Source organism: Gopherus flavomarginatus, chromosome 7 (assembly GCF_025201925.1).
Source record: "Gopherus flavomarginatus isolate rGopFla2 chromosome 7, rGopFla2.mat.asm, whole genome shotgun sequence".
NCBI classification, from domain to species: Eukaryota; Metazoa; Chordata; order Testudines; family Testudinidae; genus Gopherus; species Gopherus flavomarginatus.
In genome coordinates this window covers 107,694,670-107,710,240 of record NC_066623.1, presented here as the reverse complement: position 1 = coordinate 107,710,240, position 15,571 = coordinate 107,694,670, and the positions used below count along the sequence as shown (strand labels likewise).

The 15,571-nt window shown below is 40.0% G+C and overlaps 1 protein-coding gene across 2 annotated transcripts in view; it reads right to left on the bottom strand.

The window, feature by feature from the left end:
- The window catches only part of AGBL4 (AGBL carboxypeptidase 4), a 1,420,515-nt gene extending 1,405,506 nt beyond the window's left edge, over positions 1 to 15,009 (bottom strand). For both annotated transcript variants that reach the window (XM_050961715.1, XM_050961716.1), the window contains exon 1: positions 14,828 to 15,009. In XM_050961715.1, coding sequence (XP_050817672.1) covers positions 14,828 to 14,858 — 31 coding nt within the window. In that variant the 5' untranslated portion in view covers positions 14,859 to 15,009. The remainder of the gene's footprint in view (positions 1 to 14,827) is intronic.
- Positions 15,010 to 15,571: the final 562 nt, after the last annotated feature.

Sequence of the window (15,571 nt, the reverse complement as noted above, 5' to 3'; positions counted from 1 at the left end):
CATTTGATTTCCTTGGTGTTGTCTTTAAAAAACAAAAAGGGAAAACTGAATATTAAAATAAACATGAATATGAAGGATGCAAGATTGTTTTATACTATTTCATAAAAAATCAAAGTGGGGAGGGATTCTCTTTATATTATATTTCTATAAACAGGTTTTTTTGTTAAGGACTTTTTTGATGTAATTCAATACTTGTGCACTCAGTTAAATTACTCTCTCTGAAACATGTTGAAGCATGTAAGATGTTTGTTCCCAAACACAGTGGCAGGAGAACACAGTGGTATTTTTAATTTGAAGAATTTAGGGCAAAAGAAAACAAGGCAATGTTTATCTTATTTTCTAATGAAAGCAATAAATGGTATCTAAACTTTATAATTATCTATTCACCCTTCTGACATTGGTGCCTCTTTTTTTAGTACTATTTAGATAACAAATCTTTAACAGAAAAACTATTTTTACATCAGAGAAAACTAAAATAAATATCTTTAAATGAAGAAGGCACATGATGAAATAATGTGATGATAATATCTTATATCACTCTGAAAAATAGGCCTGTTGAGGCTTCTAGAAATAGACTTTTGGTCTGCACTGATTTTTTGACATTTAAATGGGTTATGAGGATGATAAATGTGACATAAAACTCAATTTGTTTTATTTTTATATTGAAAACTATTTCACACAAATGTTACAAGCAATTCATATTGGCCCTGAATGATGAAAACAGCTTATTAATTAAAACTGACCTTTACATACAAAAATGTATTCCACCTCTTGAGCCAAAACACCTTAGCTGATGTTACAAATTATAGCAATGTATTAGTGACACCACAGTTAAAGGGTCTGTCAGGCTTTCTATTATAAGCCCATATTTTCAGGGTTTATAAATCCTATATAATATATAAAAAGAGATCCTCACTAACACTTGGCATATAAATTCCTAGCTAGGGAAGAAATGTTATTCTCTCTGAAGGATATTAAGGGAGCAGAGGGAAAAAAACAGAACTTAAATCTATTTTTCTATTACCATCACTCAAAAAACAAAGATTAATGTTTCTAATGAAATGTTGCATACTATTATTTCTTAACAGAATCTATTTATATTTACAATTTTAAAGGATATTTTTGAGAATTAATTACTGCCCATAAACATTGTGAGGCATTCAAATCCTTTGTGTGTGTGTATATAAATTAGTATTTGTACATGGTTTACTTACTATACTCTATAGAATGCAATAGCACTGCTGATATTATTTTCTTCAAGATCGATAATCCACAGCTAAAAATAAAAGGGTAGTCTTTGTTCCACCTCTATATGAGAATAAGAGGAAGTAAGGGAAAAAGCATCATGAGGTTAATTAGATCCTGCTTCTTCGGTACAAGTGCAGGAGTGAGAACAGGGGCTATATTTCTAATACTGCCAGCTGTGAGCAAGTGGGCAGGGAGATTGGGGAGCAGATGGAGCTATGGATCCCCCTCCATGTGTTGGCCAGCATACATAAGAATCTGCATCTTGTAAAGACCTGATCAAGCATGCTTCCCTCCTCCAGTGAAAAGGGAAGCTATGGAGGAATTGTGCCTCAAAAAAGTACATCCTCCTCCTGAAGCTGTGAAACTATGTGCTGTCCCATACATAGGACTTTGATAACATTTTAAAATGCTTTTCTGGTTTGATCCATAACCACAGAACTTTGAAAACTCAAGGTGCATTAGCCTTTGGTACACTTTGACATACACTACCTTGCATTATTCTCCTAGTGCATAAAACTGCATTTTAGTTTATACTAAACCACCATTATACTTAAATCTAGCATGCCTAAACTATATTCCTGCTTATCTCCTTGGATTATTATGAAGGAGCCAGACCAGTGACCTAAAAGCTTGTACTCTGCACTACTATGTGGCAGTTCTGGTCCTGGTCTCATGCGCTATTGGTCAGCAGATAAGTTGGAGTGGGGTCACAGTGTTGCTGCACTTTCAGGGTGTGCTTAGCATTCCTGTTATCAAGATGGAATGCAGTGACTGTTGTGTGACATGTAGCCACTTATTGCTCAGCATCGTTCATAGCAGGTGTAGTGTTTTGAGGCAGGGGACGATCCTTGCAAGCTTCAGCATCAGACCTTTAATCCAGACCATATTGCAGGCTGATGACAAGTCTATAAAGGCTGTGCCAGTCTTTGATTTCCTCTGGAATTTGGCCTCAGTGTACAATATAAGGCCCAAAACTTGGTCGCAGCAGCTGCATCTAGACCAGAATCCCGTTTCTTCTTCAGGGATTACTGACTCAACGAGAGATTGATTCTCTGGAGCATGATACATTCCAGGAGTTTGTAGGTCATGCACAGGAGTGATATCAGCTTATAGCTTCCCAGGTCATTGGTCGGCTTGCCCAGTCTGAGTATGGCAATGACTATCGTCTCCAATCAGGCTTTTGAGATGCATCTAGATTCCATGGTTTTGGTGAAGAGTTTTGCCAGCCATTGGAATCTCCAGAGGCCTAGTTGATGAAGAAATTCTGGTATGAGCCAGAAGTAGCCACACTGGACTTGTTGATATCAAACTGAACACTGCAATGTGGTGCCTCACTGGAATCCTCAAGTTGACGTCAACACCTTGGCTATCAGTGCTGTCACACATTGCTCCCCCATCCATTCACCACAATGCCTCAACCCTTCAGGAATTCCAGCGGATCGTGGAAAACAAACATCTCTCCATCCACCAGGACCTTAACAATATCCCTCACCATCGCTTGAAGTCGCATAAGGCATTTCGGACCCACGTGTTCAGGGGCAGCTCCAGGCATCAGCACGCTAAGCGCATGCTTGGGGCAGCAAGTCACTGGGGGCGCTCTGCCAGTAGCCGTGAGGGCAGCAGACAGGCTGCAGGCCCTCCACAGGCAAGCCGCCAAAGGCAGCCTGCCTGCCGTGCTTAGGGTGGCAAAATGCCTAAAGCCGCCCCTGCACGTGTTTAACCTTTGCCAATGCAATTTCAGCTCTGAGGAAGCTTGAAAAGCTGTATGGAGTTCACAAGAAATCACAAACGCCTTATGAAAGACCCAACTCAGAAGATCCGTGGCTTTGATCTCCCATGAAGCTCATTGGCAACCTTTACTGCTTCCACATTAATTATGGCAGATGTGGATACTTGCTGCACAACTGGAAAATGGGACCGAAACAGCTACAACACCACTGCATACTGAATCTGCTAGAGTTAAAAGCTACTAAATTCACATGGTGATATAACAACTTACTCTATTTTCTAAAAATTGAAGTTTCCAGAGAAAGTTGCCTCTTCAACAAATATAGCTAATCTCTGAATAGTCTAAACAATAAACCATTTCCAGCTATGACAAATGTCTGACTTCATGGAGTTAGCAGCTAGGGGCCATGCTCATGCTATATTAGGTAGATGATAAGCATGGATGCATCACTGTATTTTAAGTATATATATATAAAAAAAAAAAAGGGTGAATTTGCCAAAAGAAGCTGCACCACTTTTAGCAGTCAGAATTCTGGACACAAAAACAAGATAGGCAATTAGAAAGGAGGAGATGAGAAAGAGGTGGTAACAATAAATCACATTGCTGAACCGTGGAGGGGTGCCCTTCCAAATACACCTCTACCTTGATATAACGCTCTCCTCAGGAGCCAAAAAATCTTAACATGTTATAGGTGAAACCGCATTATATCAAACTTGATTTGATCCACCGGAGCGCTGCTTTACCGCATTATATCCGAATTCGTGTTATATCGGGTGGTGTTATATCGGGGTAAAGGTGCATTACAGCTACGAGAGGCAGTCGCCTTAGCTCATCATCCTATCCCATCCTAATTTTAGAACACAAATTAGGGCATTTTCTTTTACTACTGATTGCAATTTCGCCTCACCAGCAAAACAGAGCTGTTGCTGCTAAATATGTTGTGTTTCTACACTGTGCTGAGCAAAAAATATAGTCCCTCAATTTGACAGGCTACATTCTAGCTCTATTTGTTCTGCAAGGTCAAATATATATCTCTACAGTGACCTCCACAGATTTCATGGTAATAAGCAAGTTTACTGCAGTTTCAGTAGAGTATGTATCATTACACTAGTCTTGCTTGTGTCTGTTCAGGTTGGTATTGACCAAGCTGAATGCTCTGTTTTGGGTGAAACTGCTCCACAAACAGACTAAATTCAGATTATACTGGGTCAAACCCAATTCTCCCCCAAAATCCATAAAATGCATGGTAGTAGTTCATATATAATTTTAATTAATGGCTTCCCTAATAGGTAAGTTTGGAATAACACTCACCAATAGACAAAATGTAATGATTTTGAGACCCAACCATGGCAGCAGACCCACTTCTGACTTTACATTATAGTCATTCAGCCAAGTCCATTGGCAGGTTTCAGTAGCTCCTATAAATAACATTTATCCACATGAAGACTGATTTTCTCAGCTCTTGGATTGATGATAATTAAGACATGCAGAATTATCTCTCTATAATGGTGGCTTTCTTCTCTGGCTATAATAAAGCTACTGAGCCCTTCTGGATTTTTCTGGGCACTTCTAACAGTACCCTATGCTGTGTGTGCAGAAACACAGGTGATTCCAACAAATTTATACCTCTTACCCAGTTTGGTTCTCCCTTTCTTTGGATTCTTAACATAAAAGATGTAAACCACATATTTTTTACAGGAACACAGCCAAACAAGAAGAATTACTACTGGTGATACCAGTTCAGCATGGCACAAGAACATTGTAATAATTCTACAGCCTAGCCAGATGTAGCCAGGAACTAGAATTCCAGTTCTACTGGCTTCACAAAATGTTGGGAGAAGGAAAAAGAAAGAAAAATAACACTCTCCTGGATGACTTTTTATGGTGCAACTAGGTTTTTGCATGTAGAAACTTAAAGCTAATAGATCAGACAGTATCAGCATGGACACCTGATTTTTATCCATTGTCTGTTGGCAGGAGGAGATCAGTAGATAGGATGAATAGTCTGGTGGAATGGGAATCAAGAGACTTTGGTTTGATTTCTGGCTCAGCGACAGACTTCCTATGTGTCTTGGGCAAATTACTTAATCTACTCTGTGCCTAAATTCCTCATCTGGAAAATGAGGTAATAATTACCTACCTCACATGGTATTGTGAGATTAAAGTCCATTAGTGACTATGAGATGTTCTCTGTAATGAGTCATGTAACCAACTAAATAGATAGATCATTTGCCAGATGTTGGTTTTATACCGTACCCACATTTGCCAGTGTTGGTTCTGTACCACACACAAGACAGTACCAAGTTGACAATGATCAAGGAGATCTAAAACTTCTAAGTACTGTGCACGATTTTTTGCCATAGTCTTCTTTACCTGATATACAAATGGAAAATTGGATATTACATAATAGTTAGTCAGATTATCAGTGTCAAGTGTTGGTTTCTTAAGCAACAGCTGCATGCATAGCAGCTTTCTTAAGAGCCACTGGCATCCTATGTCTTACTAATAGTAGCACTGAATCTCCACGAGCAACTGACCCAATTTTTCCCTACTGGTAATGACTGTGTAGTTTCCCTAACAGCCTGGCAATTCCTCCACTTTATTACCTGAAAAAAGTAGGTCTGCATTAGATATTTTCCCTGCGTCCCTTGTGGTGACGACTGATACAAAGAAATCATCCATAGTCTTTAATGTTCTTAGCCATCTTATATCTCAGGTAGTCTGGTGGACTCATTCATTCTCTTGTTGCTCTCCTGTTTCTGATGTACTCAGATGATTCTCTGAATGTCAATGGCTACTTGTTCTTCAAATTCCTATCTTGGATGTTACCTGCCCCTTTCTATAGCCAGATGGTCAGGATTTTGATTCTCTGTTTTGTTTCTTGAACCTTAACCATACTGTGTTTTTTTTATTTATATTTTCCTTCCCTTCCTACTTCATTTTTGTTTAGGGGCATGCATGCCTTCCAAGATTCAATTACAGTATGCTTAACTAGACTTCATGCTGTGCCTGAAATGTTTAATTTTCGCACTTTTGAATTTGGAGTCTTTTTGACTAGTTTCTTCATTTAAAAAAAAATCATTTCTGAAGTTTAGCACTACTTTTGGAATCATTCTCTCAGCTAGGATGTTGAAATTAATTACACTATTAATTACTGATTCAATTTTAGCTAATTCTTGAAGCATTCATGTGAGTTAGTTACTTAAGACTAAGCTGAGAATAGCTCCTCTACTTCTGTTCTCTAGAATTGCCTGTTCCACAAAGCAATAATTAGAAGGTGTAAAGAAATTGCTTCTCTATGCATTGTCCCCCTTTGATACTTGACCAGTTTACATGTACATAGCTGACATCACCCTTTATTATTTAATCAATGCTTTATAAGAGCATATTGCTCCATAATCATAAGACTGATTTTTTTTTCATTTTTACCCACAAATATCTCAAAGGATTGCAGAACAGAAGAGCTAAACAACAAACAACTGTTTGAGATTTTTCTATGTTCCAAGAAAATAAAATCTTAGCAATGTGATTTAGTATATATTAACACTTTTGCATTAACACTGCAATAACAGGTTGAAATATAGAAAATACTTCTTATTAACAGGAAACAGATTCAGCAATATCTTAACTAAGCAAGTGGCCAAGTTGAAGTTATAGTATTTATGGGGGTTTGAGATGCAAATGAAATGCTATTACTATACAGAAAACAAATCAAACTAACATCAAAATACAGATGCACAAAGAAAAAGTACTGAGAGATCTACAGTTCAAATGACAGTAAAACATTATTACTGACTACAAGTAAAAATGGTAACATGTTAGGTATTTCATATAAAGATTTAAAATTTAATTTCATAAGATGTTAATTTTATGTTATTGGTTATTGCAAATAAAAATATATGGAGTATTTAATAATCGTTAAACTATTTAATTAATAATAAAAGTTAGATACATTTAATAAGTAAGACCTCCTCCTTCAAATCCCTTCTCAAAATCTGGCACAATATCTATCAGAAATTAGCTAATTTATGATGCCAGGGTGAAGGAGCAGATAGGGACAGCTGATACATACTTGATTTATAATAATATTTTGTTAAAAATTAATGAAAAAATTAAAATACACAGTTTGTATATATAAAAATATATTTGACTGTATCCCTCTCCTTTCACATTTCGATATCACTTATTTTCAAATAGGGCCCAATCATGCAAATACATATGCATATGAGTAACTTTATTCATGTGAGTACTCCCACTGAACTTAATGGGACTACTCACATGCTTAAAGTTAAAAGCAGTATTGTTAGAGCCATGTTGGTCTTAGGATATTAGAGACAAGATAGGTGAGATAATATCTTTTATTGGATCAACTTCTGTTGGTGACAGAGACAAGCTTTCAAGATTACACAGAGCTCTTCAGATCTGGGGCCAGATCTACACTACAGAATTATGTCACAGAATCACAGAAGCGTAGAACTGGAAGGGAACTCAAGAGGTCTTCTAGTCCAGTCCCCTGCACGGTGACCTAAATTACATCAGCATACAGCCAACACAGTAATTAAATTGCTTTCGCGTGTTCATACTACACCCCTTGTGTCGGTGGTGCTTGCATCGATAGAGAAAACAGTGCACTCTGGGTAGCTCTCCTACTGAGCAACTCGCCATCATCTAGCACAGGGTGTTTTGGAAAGGTTTTGCAGTGCCTCATGGGGCCAAACAAGCCGTGCAGGATGACTGGGAATATGATTTCAACGTCTCTTAATGCAGTGTTCTCCATGCAGGGGCAGCTCTAGCTTTTTTGCTGCCCCAAGCACGGCAGTCAGGCTGCCTTCGGCGGCTTGCCTGTGGGAGGTCCCCGGTCCCACGGATTCGGCGTACCCACCATCAAATTGCCACCGAATCTGCAGGACCGGCAGACCTCTCGCAGGCAAGCCGCCGAAGGCAGCCTGACTGCCACCTTCGCAGGGACCGGCAGGGTGCCCCCCAGGGCTTGCAGCCCTAGGACCACTGGTGCCTGGAGCCACCGCTGTTTCCATCCCATAATTTCATCTGCATCCCAAAATGTTTCGTGCCTCTTTTAAAAAATCCCCACAAACCCATGCATTCCTCTTTGGTGTCTACCATCTGTGTCAGAAGCATGAAACCTGCACGGCTGTGCACTACTGTGATGAGCGTTGCAAGCTTCAGCGCCAAATCCTGCCATATTTGCAGAGCTGCCAGGAACATGGTGATTCCTTGGAAGTGGGATTGCTGTGGGCCATAGAAAGAAACAATTCAAAGCTGTTGGCAGCATTTACAGAGCAGCTGCAGATGACGGAGGACCAGTTCTGGGCCCAAGAAACAAGTATTGACTTGACTGGTAGGATTGCGTCATAAAGAGGGGTTCAGGAAAGATTTCTTTCAGGTCTTAGTCCCCATCAAGCATGGGTTGTAATTTTTTGAGTAATATCCCATCTGGGTTCCCCTGTTGAGTGGTAGGTAACAAATAAGGGTGTGTAATCAGAGGGGGTTTTATTTCTGTACTGAAGTAAGTTCTTGCGGGATATATGGGTAGTCTGTTCATGATGGCCATATGACTGGAGGGGTGTTAATGAGTCACTTCACCTTGAATAGTCTCTTGAAATATGTGTTAACTACTTATGCTAAACAATCTGTTCCACTTTGTATTTAGCTGTGACACGAGTACATTTCCCAGACCTGAAGAAAAGCTCTTTGTAAGCTCAAAAGCTTGTCTCTCTCACCATCAGAAATTGTTCTAATAGAAGATAAGCCACCTTGTCATGCTTAAACTTAGGCATTTTCATAAATGGTTGCAGGATCAGTGCCCTCAACTGTAAGAGCAGAGTATGCATCTTTGTATGTGTTTGTACAGCAACAAGAACAATAAAGCTTGAATTCTGATGGAGGTCTCTAGACTCAACTGCGATATGAATAATAAAATTACATTAAAAAAAGTGTGGTAAAAGAATGTTTAGGTTGCAAAGTTAGGAAATACCAGGATTAAGGCTGCCTGTGCAGAGTAGGGTGCAAACAAGGGAAGGGCAGGAGCTCTGTGAGGTGATGAAGGATAGAAAGAGGGACAGGAGCTGGAGGGCAGGAGGACAGAAGCAGAGGGAGACAAGAGACATAGTGTAGTGCAACACCACACACCAATATAGGACAGGAAATAAAGATTATATATACACAATTGAAACTGCAATAAAGTGATCAATACAATACACACATTCAGTGAATAACATGTTTATTGTTGGAAGCTGGACCAAAAGGTTCAACAGTAATTTTTTTTTTCCTCCAGCCATGGGAGTACCTGCCTTCCCTCCTTTTTCTATGATTAAAAGGACAGTGGCCCAAATGTAACATCAGCAGGCCACAATATTAATAACCCCAAAATGACTAACAAATATGGAACAAATATATATTAGAAGTAGCAATACTGATTCAGATACAAGTGTCCCAAACAGAAGACTCTTAAAAGATTGAGAGGATAACCGGCATACTTTGATCATGCTAGTTACTCTCTCTCAGGTCTTTGGAAAGAGCTGCAAGTCTTCTGAGGAAAATACAGCTCCTGAAAGAAAGAGGGCAACCTGGGAAGAATGGGGTAACTAGTGAAACTGCAGCCTGAATTCCATTTCTGCAAAGTTAAATTCATTCACTGAATTTTTATTTTCTGTTTACCCAACCAGTAGGATGATCTTTCAAGTATTTCTGCATGCCACATGCCAATAGAAGGTATTAGTGGTTCAAAACCCCATCTGTATGTGGTTTAATTAAAGGGATTTAGTGGTCTCATTCACCTACTCCTAAATATTCCCTAGATACGTTAGTAAGGTTGTCTCTTTGTACAAAATTGGACAGATAACTTGAACCTCAGTCTGAAAGAATGTTCAACCAAGTAGGGCATCATCTTATATCCAGTGTCCTTTAAAAAGATATCAGACATCAAAGTGAGCTTAGCAGAAAAACAGGAAGTCAAACTGAGCAGCTCTGAAAGGAAACTAACTAGTCCTAATAACTTTTATTTTGCAGTAGACTCTATATGTGAAGATTAACTAAATTACCTCTAATTTTGGGTCCCCATCTTGAGACTTGTAGGTCTCATGGCCGGCACCCAAATATGGAAACATGCAATATTTGTGGTTACTTTATAAAAACTAGCACTAAGAACTTGCAGAGGGAAACTGACTAGGACTCAGTAGGTGAAGCTCAGAGCCAACTGCAAGCAGAAATTAGTCCTAGAGAAACTACTGCAGCTTGATGCAAAAGGAAAGTGAATAACCCTAGTCAAATACTTCTGCAAAGCTCTTTACAAAGGGTGTGGCAAAAAGAAGGGATAAGCACTAACAAAAAAAGGAATGGGGGAGCCACATATAAAAGGGAAATTAGCACAAAGGTGATTAAAGAGAAAACAGCTGAAAGAGAAAGTAAATGTTAATAGAGAACAGAAATGAAAGAGAAAGAAAGATGAAAAAGGGAGAGAAACAGAGGGAAAAGAATGGGGGAGAGAGAGATGAAGAGAAGGATTTGCCACATAAGAGGAAAAGTACCTCTATTTTTTCCCCACTATTTCAGCTGCTAATTTACAATTGGGAGAAACAATCAGGGGTATTGATATGAAAGCAAATAAAAGGGAGAATTTCAAGTCAATTTTATGTTTGAGACAAAAAAATATAGGAAAGTTGGAAGGTTGCATGTGATATTTCAAGTAAACTTACAAATGTAAACAGTTGCATGTGATGTTAAAAAATTATTTTTCTTCTGTGTTGTTGTATAAAGGAAAACTGCAGATAACAACCAACTTCCCACATCCTTTAAATGTGACTCCGCTATGAAAATAGACTAGAAAAAAGGTCATAATGTAGTTCAGTATTTGTCATCTTTCAATAATTTCCACAACAAATGTGCTCAATTTGAAAGTTAAAAGATGCATTGTTGCTTTCTTTTCTATCAGGCCTGCAAACTCCATTTAGGTTATGAGAGTTGAGCTGAATTTCTTCATTCTCATGGATCATCACCAATACTATAATAAAGATGCTGCAAGACAAATTATGACTACAATTTCACCTTTTCAACCCCATTGTCTTCAAATTACGTTTTTGATGATACCATGCAACTTTACAGCCTTCACTTAGGATTGCACAGGTCTAACTGAATGAAATGTATTAACAATTCTGTTGATGAAATACAAGAAAGAATAGAATCTACCTTCTTCTCCCAAAGCTCTGTGTTGGTCTGCAGGACTAACAAAAGTTCAAAGCAATAAAATCTAAATGTTGCTGCTAAAATCAGTACATTAGTCTGAAAATACACAAGAAACAGATCTATCGATATGCCATTTTTACAATCATTTTTCAGAGTACAGACACACTTTAATCAACATAAGAACATAAGAATTGCTACACAGAATCAGACCAGATGTCCACCTAGACCAGAATTTTATCTTTGACAGAAGCCAATACCAGAGGCTTCAGAGGGAGATGAATAAACCACAGTAAGCAGAGTGTGATAGTCTGCCCCTCACAGTAGGTCTCAATCTGATCTGTAATAGGTAAAGATTGGTTTAAGACTTAAACAATGATGTTTAATATCTGTTAGAAGTTTTTTGTTATAATTAATTATAACTCTGGATATTCTTAATATTCATATAAATATCCAATCCTCTTTTGAATCTTGGCCTCCTCAACTTTATGTGGCAATGAGTTCCACAGTTTAATTACTTGTGTGAAAAAGTATTTCTTTTTATCTATTTTGAATTTCCCAGATTTAATTTTATTGAACATCCATTTGTGTTATGAGACAGGGAGAACAGAAGTTCTCCAACTACCTTCTTTACTGAAAAATGATTCAAACAGGAGATACAGTATTTTTAGTACACAAGATTCTATTCCAGATTCTTCTGGTTGACATACTTATTTGGACTTTCCAAAAAAACATTGATTAAAGTACTCCAGAAGGAGGAAACTAAGCATTTCTGTGTTAGTTTTGTCAAGATTTAGAGAAAGGCTAAGAGATAGAAAGCTAAGAATAGGAATAAATGGTCAATTTTTAACATGGCAAAAATTTTGCAGTGGGATTCCTCAAAGTCCTGTAATAGAACTGGTGGTACTTTTTACATTGCTAATGAACTTAAAAAAAATAAGAGATAGACAGTGATGTGGCAAAATCTGCAGATGACATGAAAATATTTTGGTTAGTTATGATTAGAGAAGACTGACGGTCTTCAGGAAGACATAACAAAGCTAGGAGACTGGGCAGGGTGATAACAGGTGAAATTCAATGTTAACAAATGGAAGGTAACACAGTGTAAGAATTAGTGTTTACCATGTTGCAAATTAACTTTAACTATTCAGGAAAAAGAGTTGAGCATCACTGTGCACATCTAAGTAAAAACCTCTGCTCAATGTGCAACTGTGATTAAGAAAGCAAACAAAGTCTTAGGATGTGTAAAAAATGAGATAAGACATAATACTGAATATAACATCATAATATAAATCGATGGGACACCCTCTTCTGAAATACTATGTTCAGTTCTAGCCATATTATCTCAAAAAAAGGAAAAAATATAGAAAGGGTTCAGAAATCTGCAACAAAAATGACTAGACACATGAAAAGATTTCTGTGTCAACAGTGAATGAAACTACTGAGACAATTTCACTTTGAGAGATTAATATGAGGGAACATGATATAGATATAAAAAATAAGAGTGGTATAAAAAAGTAAACTGACTTATCCTCTCATAATAAAAGAACAAGAGGACTCCTAATGAAATTAAAAGGTAAACATTTAAAACTAATTAAAGGAAATACTTTCGTCTGTGTGACTAATCTGTAAAACTGCCTGACACAAGATATCATTGAGGCCTAGAGCTTATTAGGATCCAAAAAAAGGACTAGATATTTATCTAGACAAATGAGAAGTTTCACATTTATATTAGTTAGGATATATTCTTAAAATAAATATAAACTCTCGTGCTTCAGGGCATAAGCCAACCACTAAATTACAGGATTTAGGAAGAAATTTGCTTTTAAGAAAGGTTGTTCCATAACTGTCCACTATGGTGTTTTTGTCACATTTCTCTGAAGCATCAGATACTGGCTACCATAAAAGATAGCATACTGAATTAGGTGGCCCAATGTCATGATTGTCATGAATGGCAATTTGTATGTCCCTGTGATCCTTTGAAATGTGGCTTAGGAGCCCTTTGCCTCAGTTTTCAAATCTGTAAAATGGGGATAACAATAGTTACTTCACAAAAAGGCTCAATTTGTGCTTTCAGATGCTAGGAAGAAAAGCAATATGCTGTAAGGGCAAAGTAAAGCATAAATGAGGCACTACATAACTCTGGCTTTCAGAGCAAAACAACATTTTACACATATTCTACTTTTCACAATAAAGGGACCAAAAAATCACATCCCTACCTATAGGCAGCTCTGCTAAAAATGAAGCCACTTCTGGGTGGAAATAGATAGCAGATGCATAATATGCAACACAGTGCTGTGGGATAAGGGAAATTTTGGCCAAAGGCATCAGGGAAATTTATGAGAAGTGCCATAGGATGTTTAATATCTGAAAAGAATGATATTACCCTGGTTTTATCCTCAATAAGATTAATGCCCTTACTCTCCATAAAGTGTCTCGGAGGTGTTCATTTTCACACATGGTGGAAAGGGCAGCGGTTCTATCTCAGAACACTTGAACGCCTACACCTAGAAACAAAAGCTGCATGGGACCTTTAATGTCCATGAAGAACGCCAGGACCTCAGTTTCATCCACATTCATTCAATGAGCATAACGGTGGAATCATTAGAATCCATGCAGAGTGAACAGAATCCAGTTGTTTAGGATGTTGTCCAAAAGACCTTCACACAGAGTAACCTGTGTTACCTCAGTATAAAGTGTTCAGTATGCTGTAACTCAGCAAACTCAAGGCATTTTGGTCTTAAAGGCACTGGGAAAGGGAACAACTGCTGAACAATCCCCAAACCTCCAGCATGTGATATGATTTTAAATCCCAGTCCCATGTCCCCACTAAAAATATAATTTATTAAGAAACCAACAAATGTTGGATCAAGTAGATTATTGTCCCATGTGTGAAGGGGATGTTCCCCCCACGTTCTGTAGAAAACACACCATTCCACCACCACCTTGTCCCCTGGTTGAAGGAGATACTCCCTCTTATCTCATTTGCCCTCTGAGTGAGGCTTTCCCTACCACCACCTCCGCAAAGGAGAAACCTCCTCCCACACATATGCACATCGATGCTGTGTGAAGGGGACTCTCCTTACTATCACCTTATCACCTGTGAAAGGAAGATGCTCCATCTACCCTCATCACCTATGTGAAGGGGACTTTTAGTCCTGCCTCTTGAGTGAAGGGGTCTCCCCCCATTGCCCATGAAGAGGGGTTTCTCCTCCATCCCACATTCCACTATGTGACAGGGTCTCCCCCCACATTCCCTGTGTGAAGGTGCTTTTCCCTCCGCCCCCATGTCTGGAGGAGCCTCTCCCCCAAAACGCTTGTGTGAAGGGGCCTCTCCCCCTATATTCCCTGTGTGAAGGGGCCTTTCCCCAGAACCCCCTGTGTAAAGGGGTCTCCCCCCTGTATTCCCTGTGCAAAGGTGATTCCCCTCTGAAGGGGGCCTCTGCCCCCCCCCCATTCCCTGGGCAAAGGGTCCCCCCTCCCGAAGTCAAGCGGGGTCTTTCCCGCACCCCGAGTGAAGGGCACCCTCCCCTTACCCCTACCTGAAGGGACGTCTCCCCTCTTCCCCCATGCAAGGGCCCCGCTCCCCTAACCCCAGGTAAGGAGTCTCTGCCTCTCTCCTTCCCCCCTGAGACTGCGGCTGGCACTGACCCGGCTCTGCCGTCTTGCTCCTCTCCGCCATGTTTGTTGTCGTCCCCCAGCCTCTCCACACGGAGTGAGACGCTGGCCGGGCGTCGCCATGGCAACACACGTCACAGCCAGGGGAGTCCCTCACTCCGCCCCCTCCCCCCTTGCCACGGGGCCAGCAACGTCCCGGCGGAGGCAACGGCGGGTGCTCGCGTGGGGCCGGCTGCTAACGGCAGAGCGCTGCGCGGGGGGGCTGGGCCGGTGTTGCCGAGTCTCACTATGCAGCAGTCACAGAGCTGCAGCCTCGGGGGCGCTCATTGTATGTGTTTGTGTCTGCTTCCTGCGGGCCCCCACCCCCCGCATAGGTTCGCCTGACAATTACAGTGAAGCAGCCCCGGGGGGGGGGTGTTTGTATGCGCCCCCAAGCGCCCCCACCAGGTGAGTCTGACAATGACAGTGCTGCCGCCCCAGGGCTGGGGAAGCACATGATGGGTGTTTGCCCTGGCACCTCCCTATACCTCGATGCAGCCGGTGACAAATTGGCCAGGCAGCAATTAGGGTGATGTAGCTCTAGGACAGGAGGGGATCGTGTTTGTGAGTGCTCCCTCCTGCCTTCCCTATGCCTCTGTCTGAGCATAAGTTAATTACAATGACACAACCTATTGGGGAAGAGGCTGGGGCTCATTATATGTGTCCCCCACCCACACCTTCCTTCTCCCAACAGATGACAGATTACACATAATTATAATTATGCAGCCCCAGGTAAGG